The following is a 16,145-nucleotide window of genomic DNA, read 5'->3' as shown; positions in this document are numbered from 1 at the left end:
TCGAGTAAAGAGGGGAAAACATAAACTTCGCTTTGATCTCTCCTAGAAAATGAGATTCCTTACACTGATCGCCACTCTTCTCGTGCTTTTCTCCACTGCCAACGCTTATTATGTAAGTTCCTATTGATTATCTGATTCCCATTTTTTTGTTTCAGCTCTACTATTACTACCCGAACAACGGTTACAACAACAATAACAATAACGGATACACGACTTATTACTACTACCCGAATAATAATAATAATAACAATAATGGTCAAACTTATTACTATTACGATAACAATGGATACAATAATGGTTGCTCCGGCTGCAGTAACAATAATGGATACACTTACTACTACCCGAGCAACAGCAATGGATACACTACTTATTACTTGACTTATGGAAAGAAGTGATTTGTCTGAATTTGAACAAATAAAGAAATTTTAAAATTACTCGTTTTTATTATATTACACTGGCAACTAGAGCTATATTTAAAAATGTACATAAAAAGTTTTACAACATTTAGAATTTAGAATTTAATTCTGAACTCTCTCCACGAGCTGAATAATATTCAATGCCTGCAGCAGAAGTGGTCGATCGATCATTTGTCCTCTAAACTGGAAAGCTCCTTTTCCTAATGCCTCGTGCTCACTGTAAGCGTGGACCAGCTCCTGAGCCCATTCGATTCGATCCTTCGGAGGCAGAAATTGCTCCTGGACCACAGACACTTGACTTGGATGAATGACTTGTTTTCCAGTGAAACCCCACTGCCACCCTTCTGCAGACTGACGACGGAGACCGTCAAGATCCTTGATATCTATGTAGACACTGTCGATTGCTTGAAGTTGGAATGCTTTACAGCAAGTCACAAATTTCTGTCGAGCGAATAGGGTTTCAGTGCCGTGAGAGCTTCGTGTAGCTCCGATATCTGCACAGAAATCGTCTGATCCAAAGACAACTGCATCTAGCTTGAAGAATCCGGCTTGTTTATGAAGATTTAGAGTTGATGAGACTATTCGTGGCATATCCAGAAGAGCTCGTGCAGATTCGATCCAGATAACAAGCCGAGTGTTCGTGTTTGTGATCCGTTCATCTCCGTAGTGTTCACGGAAGATGTTGTAGATGGTGACAAGGTCTTCAGGGCAGTCTACTTTCGGAATCATAAATGCTTGTGGCAACTTTTCAGCTTTCGATACTGCCTGAAATTAAAAAATTCGTGAGGATAAAGTTTGAAAAATTCAAAAATAAATCTTACAATGATATCATCTTCGAGAAGACCACTGCTTACAGAATTGACACGTAGACCAAGCTCCTGGCATGCCAATGTGTGATATGGCAGTTTATCAAGAGCCGCCGCAGCCTGAAAACTCAAATTGTAGACAAATTTCCAATTACTTTTCACGTACTCGAACTCTAGCATCAGCTTTAGCCGTCAGAGCAACGCCATCTTCTAGCTCCAAAACTACTGAATCCGCTTGCATCATTGGAACTTTATCCAGCATTTTTTGATTGCTGGCTGGAACGTATAGAAGTGCACGTCTTGGAACATACTTTGCTGCGTCCCGAACTCCGGCAAACTGTGAGATGTGCCTAATTATCGTTTTAGGAAGCATTTTTCTGAAATTGAAAAAATTAATTTATTTTAAAAAAATGTGTAACGTAAAATCTGAAAAAAAAAAACAAAAATAAATAACCAATTACGTGCGTAAATCCACACAAAAATTGCAATGCAAGCTCGCCCTATTGATAAGCGGTCGTGGCCTGCTGGCCTAGTTTCTTCCATTTTTCATGAATTTTCTCGAAATTAATTGAGTTTCTCCTGTTTTCAACGAAATTTCAAAGATTTCTTGTTTTGATTTCAACGTTAAATATTTATTTTCAAGTTTTAAATTGAAATTCCATTGTTTTAAGTACAAAACGACTTAATCTGGCTTGATGTTCACCTTAAAAATCTCGATAAACTGACTTAAATTAATTTCAGGGAATTTAAATGGCCAAGTGGGGAGAAGGAGATCCACGCTGGATTGTTGAAGAACGAGCCGATGCAACAAACGTAAACAATTGGCATTGGTGGGTCTCGATTGAAGTCATAGCTTTGAGCTGAATAAGTATGTTTTAGGTCGGAGAAGAATGCAACCCCGTGGTCTTTGAACCGACTCCGTGAACTTCTCACCGGATTTTCGTCCGAGGTATAATTAATAGTTGAACAAGATCGTATTAAGAGTATTCGTTTTCAGGATGGCCCAATTGTCGTGACAATCGATGAGATCAAAAAGATCGACGGAGAAGCAACGGCAAACAACCGGAAGGCTAAGCTCATCTTCCTTTTTGAATGGGTTATCGAAGGAACATTCATTGCTCGTGTTTCTGGCAGTGAAGACGAATATAAAGGAACTTTCGATATCCCAAACTTGAGTGATGAGAACGATGCATCCGAAGTGGATGTGAATTCGTCATTGAGTGGAAATGGCCCAATGGCTCATCAAATCCGCCAAGTTCTTAACAAATCGTTCATTGCAAAGATTCAAGATGTTATGGGAATCTATATCCGTGAATTGAAGGAAGAATTCAGCAAGGGTCTCATTCTGCCAACTGATAAAGTGAAGCCACAAGTCGTTACTACTGGAAAGACTTCAGTCGTTGACAAACGTCAGTTCCAAAACACTGTTGTCGCGGAAAAGGACGCTTCCACTTCTGGAAATGAAGTGTTCTCCACCAAAGAGGTTTCAACTTCCGATACCTACAAGGCCACACCGGATAGAGTTTTCGAGGCGCTCACAGAGACTCAATTCGTTCGTGGATGGACAAACAATTCGATCGGAGAGTGGAATTTCAAGGAAGGAGGATCATTTGCATTGTTCGGGGAAAACGTGACTGGAACATTCGAGAAGATTGAGCCGAACAAGGAGATTGTGAAGAAATGGCGACTGAAAAAGTATCCAAACAATCATCATGCAACCATCCATTTCCAGTTGAAAGATACTGTAAGTTTTAGAACAAACGAGGATAAACCTTCTATTATAATAAATTCTAGGGATCTGGAACGGATATCAAAATCATCGCTAAAGATGTTCCAACTCATCTCGCTGAAGAAACTCAACAAGGACTCGATCGTTACTACCTTTCAAGCATTGGTCGTACTTTCGGATTCAGCCAGCGAATGTGAAAAAATGAAAAATTGCAAATCTCCTGTTTTTGATGTTCTCCGATCTTCTAAACCGCTTTCTCAATTTATTTATTTTATATCAATCTGTGTTTGTGTTCTAAATTTAGTGATAATATTTTCATAAATTCAACAGATTCTGTTCAAAAACAAACAAAATTATTTAGGAATCTGCTGCTCGAGCATTTCAGGCGGCCAGTTTCCGAAATCCGTCAAAATTTTCGTGATGAGATGCGCCGGCGTGACATCAAATGCTGGATTCCAAACCGGACATTCAGAATTTCCGATTAAAACTCCATTTACTCGAAGCATCTCTGCAGATGGTCGTTCTTCAATTTTAATCTCCTCCCCGGTTGCAATATTCTTATTGATCGTCGTGAATGGAACAACCGGATAGAAGTTGATGTTGTGATGTTTGCAGAGGACAGCAAGCATATAGGTTCCGATTTTGTTAGCCGTATCGCCGTTTCTTGCAACATTATCGGCTCCGGTGAGCACACAATCCACCTGGTGATTCTTCATTGCCCATGCTGCCATTGAATCAGTGATCAGCTAGAAAATCTGGATTTTTAAAAGATAATCAGTATTTAGCATTACCTTGAACGGCACCTCACCATGAAGAAGCTCTATGGAAGTCAACCTAATTCCTTGATTATAGGGTCTCGTCTCCAAAACGTAAACCAATTTCAGACGGTTTTCAGAATGAAGAGCCCGAATGACTCCGAGAGCAGTACCCCAGGATATTGTAGCCAAGCTTCCTGTGTTGCAGATCGTCATTACCGTAAGCTTCTCCTTGTCAGGGAATGCCGAGAGAAGCTCTTGATAAGCGTTCCAGACGAGAATTCTATTTTGAAGCTTTTCATCCGTATACACGTTGAGAAGATAACTGCGGCATCTGTTGGAGAATTAATTGCGATTATTTGGAATTATTTTTGAAATTTAAAACTCACTTCTCAAGCTTAACCACATCCGAATAGTCTTGAGACTCTAAAATTGGTTTCAAGCCGTTCAAAGAATTTCTCAAATCAACTGCAGTTGGTCTTGAGCTTATCAAAAAATTAATTTTCTGAATAATACTTTCAGAATCAAGCTCAGAAGCCTTTTGGATTTCCAGGAGCAGTCCGAGACTTCCGACAACTGCAATAAGTGGAGCTCCGCGTACTTGCATTGATTTTATAACTGCAAAAGCGTCAGAGACACCTTCAACCGGGATGTACTTGAATTCATGTGGAAGTAGGAGTTGATCTGGATTTTATTTTACTAGAACTATGCTTTATAAGATGATATTTCTGAACTTACCAAGGACTTCCAAATTGGTTCCATCAAACTTCAGAGAATCCAATCTTTTCGACTCGTCGAATAAAAATGAATCAGGAATAGGCCCGTTTACAATTTTATTGATTTTTGAGGTCATTGTCGTAAAATAGCAGCAGATACCTAGAGCTAAATGAATTGCAGAGCGCAAATTGTCTGTGCAGCGTTTTCCAGATGATAAGATAAGCGAAAGTGTAGACTGGAAGTGAGCAAAACGTGAGCACAAGTCGAAAAGTTGTGGAAGAGGATGTATTTATTTATGGAAATATTGTCAATGTTTCATTGCTATATTCTCAAGTCAATTTATTGATGAGATTTATTTAAATCTTCTTCGTGGTTACGGTTTTAACGCCGAATGGCCTAACTTCTGCGCATGCGGCCTAGAATCCGACAACCGTGTACTCCTCCTAGACAATTGCAGAGAATATTTTTTATTAAGGTTTTTTATTCAATTTCTCCATCTAAAATGAATATTCCGAAAATTCTGAACAACAATTTAGTTTTAAAGCGAATTTTTTGTCGAAATTACTCCGTTAAAGTGCTAGGAATTGAAACAAGGTAAGGAATATATAAGCAATAGAGTTCAAAAAATTAAAATCATTAAATTTTCAGTTGTGACGATACTGCAGTAGCAATTGTCAACGAGAAACGAGAGATTTTATCTTCAGAGCGGTACACAGAACGGGCGATTCAGAGACAACAAGGCGGGATTAATCCTTCAGTCTGCGCACTTCAAGTAGGATTCTTCTTCAGAATTTACTTGAAATGAAATATTTCCAGCACCGTGAGAACCTTCCAAGGCTTATAGAAAAGTGTCTGAACGACGCTGGAACATCACCGAAAGATCTGGATGCAGTAGCGGTTACAGTAACGCCTGGATTAGTTATTGCACTTAAAGAGGGAATTTCAGCGGCGATTGGATTTGCAAAGTATGATACTATGAATATTTAAAATTTTCGAATATTGATTTTTCCTGTTCAGAAAACATCGTCTTCCACTGATTCCAGTTCATCATATGAGAGCCCATGCTCTGTCAATTCTTCTCGTCGATGATTCAGTGCGATTTCCATTTTCAGCAGTTCTTCTTTCGGGTGGTCATGCATTGATTTCTGTTGCAGAAGATGTCGAGAAATTCAAATTGTACGGTATGAGGATTGAAATATTTGAAAAAAAAACTTATTACTCATTGTCGCTACATGGCACGAAATTTTATTTTTAAACTTCTCTCAAAACATAAAATACTATAAATTTTTCAAAATTTTCAGGCCAAAGTGTCAGTGGAAGCCCGGGCGAGTGCATTGACAAAGTTGCGCGGCAGCTTGGAGATCTTGGATCAGAATTCGATGGGATTCATGTGGGCGCTGCGGTGGAAATTCTAGCCTCTAGAGCCTCTGCTGATGGCCATTTGAGATATCCCATATTTCTTCCAAACGTTCCAAAAGCTAATATGAACTTCGATCAAATCAAAGGATCCTATCTGAATTTGCTGGAAAGATTGAGAAAAAACTCTGAAACATCAATTGATATTCCAGATTTTTGTGCTAGCCTTCAGGTGTGTGAAGAACCAAGAAGAGACTTCGAAATTGTTTTTGACGCTTTTTCCAAAAAAAAAAAAACTTATTCTAAAATGCAGTTTTCTATCAGAAAAAAATCTTTAAATTATACAGAAACCACCAAAAAAATCAAAAAATTAAAGCCTATAAAAAATTGAAAAAAAAACTTTTTTTCGATTTTTTAAAATCATTGTTCAAGCCTTTTGAATACTTTTCAATGTTTTTTGAGTTATTTTCTATAATTTCTGTCTCTGTAATTTTTTCACTAAAACTATCAGAGAATCTCAAAAAATTAGTGTTTCAAAAAATAAATCCGAAAAAAATAATTTATCTAAAAAAACGGAAAATCGATGTTTCCAAAAAATCGTTTTTGCAATAAAACGAACCAAAAATCTCATATTTTCAAAAAACCAAAAAAAAAAGATTTTTCTTAAAAATAAATCAAAAAATCCTTTTTTTTTAATTAAAAAAATCCAAATTCTGGTTAAAAAAAAAACGGTTAAATTATTTGTTTCAAAAATAACTCTTACTTTTCCTAAATCGACATTATTAGAGCATTTATTAGGAGTTTCGACAGTTTCGACGAACGTTTTTTTTTCTATAAAAAATTATTTCAGAACACCGTAGCCCGACATATCTCGAGCAAACTTCACATCTTCTTCGAAAGTCTCTCCGAGCAGGAAAAACTTCCAAAACAGCTGGTGATCGGCGGCGGAGTGGCGGCGAATCAGTACATTTTTGGAGGTTTTTTTTTAATAGAAGTATCAGAAAAAGCTAAAACTTTAATATTTCAGCAATCTCAAAACTATCAGCTGCTCACAATGTCACAACCATCAAAGTCCTCTTGTCCCTTTGCACAGACAATGCCGAAATGATCGCCTACAGTGGCCTTCTGATGCTCGTCAATCGGTCCTTTAGCCCCCACCAACTCTATAATTAACTATTCGAATTCTTGCAGATCGGAGGCAATTTGGTGGCGACCGAATGACATTCCTGACACAATTTATGCACACGCTAGAAGCGATATTGGGACGGATGCTTCTTCGGAAATCATTGATACACCGCGTCGGAAACTGGTGACATCCACGATCCATGGCACCGAGCGGATACGATTCCGGAATCTGGATGATTTTAAGAAGCCTAAAAGCCCTAAAACAACTGAATGAAGAAAATTTTCTAATAAAAAATGCACATAATTTTATATGACTGTGTTTGTAGAAAAAAACGAAATAAGAACAAGAAAAGAAGCACAAGCAAAAACATTAATGATCATCAGTAGAGAGAGAGAGAGATTCCGGGATTGTAGAGAATTTGAGTATGGACTTTTTGTTGGCAGGTGCAATTGGGAGGGGGGCACAACTAGAATTTGTGTCATTCATTGGGTTTTCAGAGAGTCAAGAAGCTTTTTGAATTAACATGGAAAGGAAAGAGAAGGGGGTTTTTTGGAAAGCAGCTGTGGAGAGAGAGAATACGATTTTTTTTGGACTATTTTTTTTTAAAGCTGTATCACACAATTTTCAAAAACAGAACGGAAAACTTTTAAATTGTAGAATAGAAAGAAGAAGAAGAACAAGTAGATGGGGGAAAATGACTAGTATGGAATGGCGAAGGGTGGCAATGGCTAACACGATATATTTTTTGGACAGACATGTGTTAAAATGTAGTCTGTCAGCAGGGTGGGTACTGTCGTATTGTCATCGTGGATTGCGCGGAGAACTGAAAAAAACCATTTATTTTCAATTTTCAATGACTTTTTGTTCAATTTTTGAGAAATTTTGGCAAAAAGTTAGCAGATTTTGTTTAAATTTGTTTATAACTTTTTTCCGGTTTTTCAAAGGGATATTGAGAGAGAATTTATTTTAAAATTTTCCGGTTTCTCAATTTCCATTTTGCAATATTACCCAGACGCGAAATTAGCACAATTATACGGTACCAGGTCTCGGCACGACAATTTTTGTTAAATACAAACAGGCGTGCGCCTTTAAAGATTACTGTAGCTTCAGGTTTTTTCGATTTTTCATCTTTTTTTTTTACTCCATAACTATATAAATAAAACAATTTAGCAAAATCTTGAGAACAACTTTAAACAATCGCGATTAAAATGTTTGAAACTACAGTAATCCTCACCTTTTCGCATTTAACAACAATTTTCGTCTCGAGACAGTATTTTTTGTACAATATTTTTGACGCAAATTCGCGAAATTAAAAATTTTTTCGATTAATTTCAGGTACAAAAAATCGAGAAAAAAAATTCGAAAATTAAGAATAAAATTCAATTTTTAAAATCAATTTTTTTTTATGGTGATGAGGAAAAACATATAATTTTCTTTTAAAAATATGAAAAATTAGCTAAATTGGGGGCTATTTTTGTTTTTCGAAAAATCGGAGAAACGAAAAACCGAAAAAAAAGTCTTGATTTTCATGGAAAATCCTTTAAAAATCCCCACCGACCCTATTCCACTTCTAACAAGGGGACATAATCCCGAGAAAAACATATTAAAATTCTGTATCTCTTATGCAAATATCTCTTCTTTTTCTCACTAATCAATCAACACACAGCTGATATTCTTTGTCAATTAGATATTTATTTATATCTCTTTTCATCTTCTCACTTTTGATTAGAGACGCAATCGACGCATTATCGATATGTTGATGATCGTTGTACGGAATTGTCGCTGTCAAATATTGTGGCAATTGTGAAGCATCCGACGCCTTTCCGACCTTCCGTTTCCGATCATTAGCGTAAACTCGTCGCTTGTTTTGAATCGCCAGTAATAGTGAAATAAACGAGTTTTTCATCTCTTTTTCGTAGTCCAGCTCATCTCTGAAACAAAAAAACCGAATTCCAGTTTTAGTTCCAAAATTTCCCGAAAACCAACCGATGTGCCAGCTCATCGACCAAACTCTCATTATAAACCCGAATCAGCTGCTCCATTTCCGCGCATAGTGTCACCAATTTCGAATAGGAGAGCTCTTGAAGATCTGAAATGAAAAGAGTGTTGAATTGCAGTGCTGAATATATTTTGGGTAACAGGGAGCGATTGAAAATGAAAAAAATGTGGGTGTCAGTGAGAGTGTTAAGTATGGTGTTGCTTGGGATTAGTTTTTGGAATAAGTTATACATTTCTTGTTTTTTCGAGAAAAGCATCACGGGCTTAAAAATGTTTGCGCCCTGAAAAAGTACTGTAGTTCCCAGCGGGATTTACATTGATTTTCCCTTTTTTCCGTGTCTTCAAAATTTACATATAAAAATACATCAGATTTTGAAGGAACGGAAGATAAAAATAGGACAAATCAATGAAAATTTGCAAAAATGTGGAGTTCAGAACTACAGTACTCCTTAAAGGCGCACTCTCTTGAACGTAAAAAGTCGGTCGCTTCAAGACCAGGTACCGTATAACACGGTTATTTGTCGATTTATATTTTAAAAAATTTCGAATAACAAATTTCTTTTTTAAAAACTTCTATTACAACAATGCTCTAGGTAAGTTAGCAACTAAAATCTGAAATCTATGTGCACTGACAAAAAAGTGTTATTTCATGCTTTTACTGCTACAAAAAAGAAACTAAAGAAATTCACTGTGTGCAAGTGCAAATATCTATTAGTGTTGAGAATTCCAGCAGCAAATAATCAACTAAATATATCGCGATCTTTCTAAATATTTCTGAACAAAAGGATAGAGACATAGACGAAACGCAAAGAACAGACAAAATAATTGCACTATATACCCGAGTGGAACGCCGCAGTTTTTGCTGCTGCTGAAGAAAAGGACAAAAGTTAGATGGGAATGAGAGTGGGAGTAGGAGATGAAGGATAATCAGAATTTATGGATTACTATAGCTTATCGAGAGAGCAGCTACAGTAATCCTTAGTTGAGCTATGAGCATTTTTATTTATAATCTCTTAAGAACGGCAAGAACAGAGAATTCATTGTTTCAAAAATTTGAAATTTTCGCTTTATTACAAAAGTTGAAAAAATTTCATTTTCGATTTTACTTAGAAAAATTAACTTTTTTCAAAAATGCACTTCGATTTCAAAAGGTGGATTTTTTTAAGTGTCCGTAATATTTAAATCAAGAAAAAATTTATAACTTTTTTCTCTAAAAGATTTGAAAAAAAAACGAATTTTTTTTCTCACAAAAAAACACGGAAATTCGAATTTTCAAAAACGATTGAAACAAGAATGTGAGATAAAAATTTTTTTAAGTTAATTTGAATTTAAATTTTTTAAAAAACGTACTATCCGGATTGCTGACAAGGGCCTGTGCACTTCGAAGTTTAATATCAGCATCTGATGATTGAATTGATGATGGAAATGGTGAACGCATTGAAGAATACATTGAATCAACTGATTCCATCGTTCGATCCGTCATCATTGAGCCAGTGAAATCGCATGACTAAAAACGAGAAATAATACATGTAATCGCTTGTGGTGTTAAGGGCTTAACAAGGGGGTATTTGTTTTTGTGTTTTTTCTGCTTCTCGTTTCAAATAAATGAATAGATTTTCGAAATTTGACAGAAAGTAAAACACTTTTAGACATTTAAATGAAACTTATCTTATTCAAAATAGGAGACTACAAAAAAATTTGCGGCAGAGGAGCACCTTTAACTAGAAAAATAATGATCTGAAATTACTTTCAGTGCATTTTTTCACTAGTGGCCCGTGAAATTGCTCCAAATATAGATTAGTGCAAACTTTGATGAGTTTAGGGTGATTAGAAGTAGACAAACAATTTGGAAGCTTTTTAAAGGAAACGATTTTTGAAAAAAAAAATCCAAAAAGATTTCAAAATGTTTGTCTACCTCCAATCACCCTAAAAATCATTAAAAGTTTGCAAAAATCAATTTTTGAAGCAATTTCACGGGCCGCTAGTGCAAAAATTGCACTGAAAGTAATTTCAGATTGACTATTTTTTTAGTTCAAAGTTCTCCCTTTTCTGCTAAAGTCACCTATTTCCAAAGTCTTTTTTTAAAACATTTTTTCTAAAAGTGAGACTTTAAAAATATAATGACCTGTAACATTTCATCAATTTCTTCGATAACTTGATCAGCAGTCTGTGGAGGTGTTTCACCACCAGTATCCGTAGATCCATGATGATGTCCAATCATTTGATGAACATCCATTTGTTGTCGTAAAAGATCCTCATCATCGGAATTTGTCATACTTCGGCGTGTAGATGCGTCGTCTTTCTGGAAAAAAGTACAAACGAGAATTTATTTGCAAATGGGAAAATTTAGGGAAAGAGCAGGGAATCCAGTGAAATCAGTGAACCGGAAGACAAACAAAGGTCAACTAGAGGAATGTCTAGGTTTTGACTTTTTTCAGATTTTCAAAAAAAAAAACAGGGCTAGAAAGTAAACTTGTTTTTTTTTATAATTTGTAAGAGTTAAGAGAAAAATGATTTCATAAAAAAATTAGTGTATTCCGCGAGGAGAAGGCTTTTCAAGTTTTTGACTTAAAAATGGCATTCTGAAGCATTTCCGTTGTTCAACCTGCCAATCTATTTTATAAAAACAGTTTTCAGATAAAAAATCTGAAAAAATGCATTCACCATTGAAAAGTAACAAAATCTCGTTTTAACTAGTTTTCAGCGGTAAGTTCCTGAATTTTCAGTGGAAAAATTATAAATAAAAGATAAATTGGTGATTTAATTGCCAAATACAAAAATAAATAGCGAAAAAATGTTCAAACCCCAGAATACTATCCAAGATTATAACAGCTTTCCTCGGGGAGTACACTTGGGTTTTTTGATAATTCGAAAAAAAAGTAGGATTTTCGGAGAATAGCTTAAAATTTTTCCCATTTTTAATAGTAAATTTTTTTAAAGTTTATTCTCGTCAGCCACATTGAAACTGTTTCGATGACGCTTTTGCTTCTGAAGAAAACAACAAACATTTTCTTTAAACAAATTGGTTTGTTAATTTTTTTCCCCAAAATATGAATGTAAAAAATTAAAATTTTTTAATTTAAAACTTAAAAACTCTGAAATAAGTCAATTCCGCATTCCAAACATGATGGAAATTGGAATCCCGTGATCTTTCAGAAAATGATTACGGTAGTCGCATATTTCAAATAATGACAACCGGGAAATTGAAAACTGCCCAAAAAAAAAGAAGAAGGGGTGGTATTTAATGGACACCGCTCTCCACATAGTAAGAGTTTTCTGAGCATCGGCTCTCGACGCCTTCTTCTTATTCTCTCTGTCTCTCTGACTCCTCCGGTGAGTGCTATAAATCGATTGTAGAGAACAGAGAGAAAGAAGAAGAAGAAGAAGTGTTGATGCTCAAGTGGAAGGAGCTGGAGACGATGAGCGTGAGAGATGAGCATAGTGGAAAAGATAGATGGAAAAACAAGAAGAACGTTGATGGTGGAAGAAGGCAATAGTAAAAACAGAAAAGGAAGACAAAGTGAATAACAAAAAGATCCGGGGACCCTCTGCTCACCAATGAATCACTGTCCAGAGCTGCGGCCATCTTTTTACATATCGAAGAGGTTCCAAAGTCGAGAGGTTGAATGTTTCCAAAGTTTCCGGTTAATGTCCACCATGTTCTGCAATTTTAGAAATTTCTTAATTTTTGGAAAAACTCAAAAACAAATTTTTTATGTTTTACTACTAATTTTTAAAAAAAAATCCAAAATGCTCGTTTTCACTATATTTCGAATTTTTTTGAATTCTTAAAAAAATAGTTGAGAGTTTTGGCCATTTTTCTTATTTTTAGAAGAAAATAATATGTTTTCTGTGTTTATAGGCACTCTATGTAATAATGACTATAACTTTATGTGTCGATTTACGCAGCTCGTGAAGTCCACGACGAGGAGGGTTTTACTGCTGTTTCGAAAAAACTTTTGAATTCAAATTTTCGAGCCGTTTCTGATTTATAGCGTTTTCGGGAAAAGGATCTAAATTTACTTCAACTATGGAGATTTTTTGTTATACCTCACTCGCCACGCGGATAACGAATTACTGTAGCTTGAGTTGAAAAAAAGTGAATTTTAATCTAAATAAGAATTTTAAAAAAACCTGACGATTGACAGAAGTGACAGTAATTACTTATCCGCGGGGCGAGACCTTTGCTACGAAAATTGTCATTTGAAGTTGGAAAGCGAGAAAATTAACAATTTGAATGATAAATACAAAAAGAACTTGCGAAAATAGTCAAAAACTAAGAATATTATCCAAAAACTGTAAAATTGTCCTAGTTGCGGATTACACGAACTGCGTAAATCGACACATGGCTTTTTTTCGGGCTAGTTTTTTTTAATTCGTTCCAAAGTAGAAATTATTTCAAAATTGCTCCATTTTTCACTAATTTTTATGAAAAAAGGCTATAAATTAGTTTACTTTTTAATTTAAAAAATTGGATTTAACTACAATTTTTTGGTGCTATTCTGAACAGAATTATGAATTTTTACGATTTATGGAACTTTAACAAAATAATTTTAGATCCCAAATTTTAATTTTTCAACCAATTTTTTTAAATCCACAAATAAAATCCAAAAAACTCACTGGCTTTCATTCATAACTTCCTCTTGAGTACGTATCTGCACAGGTGCAATATCCGCTGTCGTCACCTCGTGGTCCTTCAGGCATGCCGCAATTTTTTCGTCAAAGTTGCCGACAAGGTCCTGAAAATAAAAGAATGTTGAAAAGAGTGTGACAATGCAAGAAGTCCAACCTCAAGGGATCCAGAGAACTCGTCATGAAGACGTTCCTCGTCGCTGTTGCTGTTGCAGTGATGTTTCTCGTCTGATGAATGGCTGAAAGTTACAAGTTTTTTTAATTTTTATCCTTTCATCTATTCATATTATGGATACGCAGAATAGAAAACAATTTTTGAAAGTGAAGTGCAAGCGCGCTCCACCGACAAATCAATATGTCCCGCCCCAAAACGTCGGGTCTCGTTAGGAAATTCAAACGTTTTAAATTATTTTTTAACCGATTTCATCCGTATTCAATGAATTTTTCGACATTGTGTTGCGTTTTTGATTGTTTTTCATGATTCTTATGTCAAAATGATATTTATTAATTCATATGAAGTTGAGAAGTGATAACATATTTTCTATTAAGTGTGAATTATAATTCCATCAATTTCGATATAAAAATATCCTAAACAAGAACATAAAACATAACAAAAAGTCGAAAAATCTAGTTTTACCACTAAATACCTAACGAGACCCAAAGTTTAGAGGCGGGGCACTTAGAGACTTGGCAGCGGAGCGCGCTTACATCTCGATTTCAAAAAGCGTATTTTTCTATATTTTTTCTGCGTCCCCATAATATGTATTTCTTCAGCTTCACCCCATCCTCTTTAGGACCCCCAAATAGTATGAAGATCCGATAATTAGATAATGTGTATCTTTTGGATGTGTATTGGGGTATGTGTGTGTGTGTGTGTGTGTGTGTGGATGGCCGTGAGGGGGTGAGAAGATGAGCTTTTAAGTACCCTCTCCTCTGCTGCTGCTGCTCTACAACACTTGGCTCGTTCAATTGGATTGGGGCCCAGTTTTATTGGCATGTTCGAAATAGAAAAAAGATATAACGAGGCCATCGAACGTATGTCAGAAACACTTAGGGAAGCACTAAAAGAAAATTTCTGCGAATTTTTCTTGTTCTCTAGGAATTCGAAGGACCATAAAGAAGTGCACTGATGTTCTTTCTAGGAATTTACAAAAAAATCTAGTGGGAAGTTATAGTTTTGCGATTTTTTTTTCAATAAATGCCCTCTTAATTTGAATTTTTCAGCTCGATAATAAGCTTTTTTTTCAAAAAAAACCTCTACAACCTATTTATAAATAAGGTGGTTTCCAAATATATATTAAAAAAGTGAATTTAAAATTTTTTAATAGGGATATTCATATTGATACAACATTACAGTATTTCTTAAAGGCCCAGAGCTTAAAAAATTGCTACAGTAACCTAAATATCTGATGAAAAATACTGTGAACCTCTAAAACGGCCATGAGTCGATTTACGCAGCTCGTGTACTCCACGAGGAGAAGTGTGCAATTATATTTTTGACTAAAAATCTGGAATTGAAACTATTTTTTTTAGTTTTCTATATTTTTATCACGTAATTTTTTTTCACCTAAAAACACTGTTTTAAACTTCGGATTTAAAAAAATTAATTGGTATGGTCCGAAATCCTGCTTTCTTGCTAAAAACTGTTAAATCCTTTGCAAAAAAATGTACGCTTTTCCTCGCGGAGTACACGAACTGCGTAAATCTACACATGACCGGAGGATCACAAGCCTTCACGATCATAATTCCAACTTGTGAGGGAGTTTGGAATCTCTAGTATCCAGCAAAATTCAAGATTTTTTTTGCACTCTCCCACCAACAGCTTCAAAAAAAAAACTCACTTGCTCAAATTCTTATTACTATCGATATCATCATCATCACACGAGGCGAGCGGAATGTCCGGTACTCGCAGATCTGCAGCCTCCATTGCCACCTCTCCAAAACGCATCGGTACTTTTAAAGGTTTTGGTGAAGGAAAAACGGATGACACACAAAAGTGTGGAAGAGAAAAGAAGAATGGAAACGACGACGACTTTTTGGGATTGAAATTGGGAGAAAGAAGGAGGAAAAAGGCAAACTGACGACGTTGGAGAGATGCAGAGACAAAGAGAGAGAGATGCTAGAGGGCTCCAGCCGCCAAACTAAATGAATGCTCTATGCCTTTGCTCCAAATGTCGTCGTTGTTTGGGAGAAGAAGAAGTAGAAACAGAGCTGCTGCTGCTCTCTTCTGCAGTAGTCACTATGCGCGCAAAGGCAACTAAAGACGAAAAAGAGACGGATAGAGACGCAGAGACATCAACGGAAAACCGCATATGTATTGGATCCCTCCGGTTGTCTTTCTCTGACCGACTCTCTCAATGAGAGTGAATGAGAGAGAGAGAGAATTAGAGAAAGAGATACAACAAAATGAGTGTACATTTCTTTTGCGGGGCGGGGAGTTTTGGTGGGGTGGAATATAGAGAAAAAGAAAAAAGACCCAACACAGAAATACGAAACCCCTTCTCTCAGCAGCGGCGCCATTCTTTTCAGGACTAAGAAGACTAAGAGAGAGAGAGAGAATGTGAAACAAGTATCCAATTTTTTTCGCCTCACACACACCCACAGATGAGC

The 16,145-nt window shown here is 35.9% G+C and overlaps 6 protein-coding genes across 12 annotated transcripts; 3 read left to right on the top strand and 3 right to left on the bottom strand.

The window, feature by feature from the left end:
• The first annotated feature begins 19 nt into the window (after positions 1–19).
• C01G10.15 (FIP (Fungus-Induced Protein) Related) lies at positions 20–433 on the top strand. The gene is made up of 2 exons (NM_001026184.4): positions 20–112; positions 156–433. Exons 1-2 carry the CDS (start codon positions 50–52, stop codon positions 393–395), a joined length of 303 nt encoding a protein of 100 aa, NP_001021355.1. The 5' UTR covers positions 20–49; the 3' UTR covers positions 396–433.
• Positions 428–1,599, bottom strand: C01G10.7 (Citramalyl-CoA lyase, mitochondrial). The gene is made up of 3 exons (NM_074315.9): positions 1,389–1,599; positions 1,238–1,342; positions 428–1,181 (listed from the first exon to the last, which is right to left on the bottom strand). The coding sequence occupies exons 1-3, from the start codon at positions 1,593–1,595 to the stop codon at positions 519–521; spliced, it is 975 nt and encodes a 324-aa protein (NP_506716.1). The 5' UTR covers positions 1,596–1,599; the 3' UTR covers positions 428–518.
• Positions 1,600–1,963: 364 nt separating this feature from the next.
• ahsa-1 (Activator of Hsp90 ATPase AHSA1-like N-terminal domain-containing protein) lies at positions 1,964–3,287 on the top strand. Its single transcript, NM_074314.7, has 4 exons — positions 1,964–2,052; positions 2,102–2,171; positions 2,220–2,966; positions 3,017–3,287. Exons 1-4 carry the CDS (start codon positions 1,973–1,975, stop codon positions 3,146–3,148), a joined length of 1,029 nt encoding a protein of 342 aa, NP_506715.1. The 5' UTR covers positions 1,964–1,972; the 3' UTR covers positions 3,149–3,287.
• On the bottom strand, positions 3,199–4,816 carry C01G10.9 (Methylthioribose-1-phosphate isomerase). The gene is made up of 4 exons (NM_074313.8): positions 4,445–4,816; positions 4,096–4,390; positions 3,743–4,040; positions 3,199–3,697 (listed from the first exon to the last, which is right to left on the bottom strand). The coding sequence occupies exons 1-4, from the start codon at positions 4,557–4,559 to the stop codon at positions 3,305–3,307; spliced, it is 1,101 nt and encodes a 366-aa protein (NP_506714.1). The 5' UTR covers positions 4,560–4,816; the 3' UTR covers positions 3,199–3,304.
• Positions 4,817–4,904: 88 nt separating this feature from the next.
• On the top strand, positions 4,905–7,212 carry C01G10.10 (putative tRNA N6-adenosine threonylcarbamoyltransferase, mitochondrial). 2 transcript variants are annotated; one of them, NM_074312.7, is made up of 8 exons: positions 4,905–5,017; positions 5,072–5,195; positions 5,240–5,388; positions 5,441–5,604; positions 5,725–6,011; positions 6,630–6,756; positions 6,807–6,921; positions 6,971–7,212. In NM_074312.7, the coding sequence occupies exons 1-8, from the start codon at positions 4,926–4,928 to the stop codon at positions 7,176–7,178; spliced, it is 1,266 nt and encodes a 421-aa protein (NP_506713.1). In that variant the 5' UTR covers positions 4,905–4,925; the 3' UTR covers positions 7,179–7,212. The 2 variants fall into 2 exon arrangements, 1 of the variants encoding a protein (NP_506713.1); NR_131701.1 differs by having other exon boundaries at positions 4,926–5,017; positions 5,441–5,599; positions 6,971–7,178.
• unc-76 lies at positions 7,194–15,586 on the bottom strand (the record flags this gene model as incomplete). 6 transcript variants are annotated; one of them, NM_001269716.3, is made up of 10 exons in its annotated part: positions 7,196–7,728; positions 8,625–8,836; positions 8,892–8,994; positions 9,742–9,771; positions 10,254–10,410; positions 11,029–11,205; positions 12,460–12,565; positions 13,524–13,642; positions 13,693–13,774; positions 15,377–15,586. In NM_001269716.3, 10 exons carry the CDS (start codon positions 15,460–15,462, stop codon positions 7,634–7,636), a joined length of 1,167 nt encoding a protein of 388 aa, NP_001256645.1. The 6 variants fall into 6 exon arrangements, with proteins under 6 accessions (NP_506712.4, NP_001256645.1, NP_741641.2 ...); NM_074311.7 differs by lacking the exon at positions 9,742–9,771 and having other exon boundaries at positions 7,194–7,728; positions 15,377–15,470; NM_171553.6 differs by lacking the exon at positions 9,742–9,771 and having other exon boundaries at positions 7,301–8,836; positions 15,377–15,473.
• Positions 15,587–16,145: the final 559 nt, after the last annotated feature.

This window comes from Caenorhabditis elegans, chromosome V (genome assembly GCF_000002985.6).
Source record: "Caenorhabditis elegans chromosome V".
Lineage (NCBI taxonomy): Eukaryota > Metazoa > Nematoda > Chromadorea > Rhabditida > Rhabditidae > Caenorhabditis > Caenorhabditis elegans.
Note: the sequence above shows the minus strand (reverse complement) of the source record. Positions and strands in the feature narration are given on the sequence as shown.

What these genes read in the sequence shown, in the direction of transcription:
- C01G10.15 (NM_001026184.4), top strand. Translation starts at nt 50, where the DNA reads ATGAGATTCCTTACACTGATCGCCACTCTTCTCGTGCTTTTCTCCACT. An exon ending in CCACTGCCAACGCTTATTAT is followed by an intron (nt 113 to 155) that starts GTAAGTTCCTAT and finishes TTTTTGTTTCAG; the next exon opens with CTCTACTATTACTACCCGAA.
- C01G10.7 (NM_074315.9), bottom strand. Translation starts at nt 1,595, where the DNA reads ATGCTTCCTAAAACGATAATTAGGCACATCTCACAGTTTGCCGGAGTT. An exon ending in AAGCTGATGCTAGAGTTCGA is followed by an intron (nt 1,343 to 1,388) that starts GTACGTGAAAAG and finishes TTGAGTTTTCAG; the next exon opens with GCTGCGGCGGCTCTTGATAA. An exon ending in TTCTCGAAGATGATATCATT is followed by an intron (nt 1,182 to 1,237) that starts GTAAGATTTATT and finishes TTTTAATTTCAG; the next exon opens with GCAGTATCGAAAGCTGAAAA.
- ahsa-1 (NM_074314.7), top strand. Translation starts at nt 1,973, where the DNA reads ATGGCCAAGTGGGGAGAAGGAGATCCACGCTGGATTGTTGAAGAACGA. An exon ending in AACGTAAACAATTGGCATTG is followed by an intron (nt 2,053 to 2,101) that starts GTGGGTCTCGAT and finishes AGTATGTTTTAG; the next exon opens with GTCGGAGAAGAATGCAACCC. An exon ending in ATTTCCAGTTGAAAGATACT is followed by an intron (nt 2,967 to 3,016) that starts GTAAGTTTTAGA and finishes AATAAATTCTAG; the next exon opens with GGATCTGGAACGGATATCAA.
- C01G10.9 (NM_074313.8), bottom strand. Translation starts at nt 4,559, where the DNA reads ATGACCTCAAAAATCAATAAAATTGTAAACGGGCCTATTCCTGATTCA. An exon ending in AACCAATTTGGAAGTCCTTG is followed by an intron (nt 4,391 to 4,444) that starts GTAAGTTCAGAA and finishes AATAAAATCCAG; the next exon opens with ATCAACTCCTACTTCCACAT. An exon ending in GATGTGGTTAAGCTTGAGAA is followed by an intron (nt 4,041 to 4,095) that starts GTGAGTTTTAAA and finishes ATTCTCCAACAG; the next exon opens with ATGCCGCAGTTATCTTCTCA.
- C01G10.10 (NM_074312.7), top strand. Translation starts at nt 4,926, where the DNA reads ATGAATATTCCGAAAATTCTGAACAACAATTTAGTTTTAAAGCGAATT. An exon ending in GTGCTAGGAATTGAAACAAG is followed by an intron (nt 5,018 to 5,071) that starts GTAAGGAATATA and finishes TTAAATTTTCAG; the next exon opens with TTGTGACGATACTGCAGTAG. An exon ending in ATTTTTGTGCTAGCCTTCAG is followed by an intron (nt 6,012 to 6,629) that starts GTGTGTGAAGAA and finishes AAATTATTTCAG; the next exon opens with AACACCGTAGCCCGACATAT.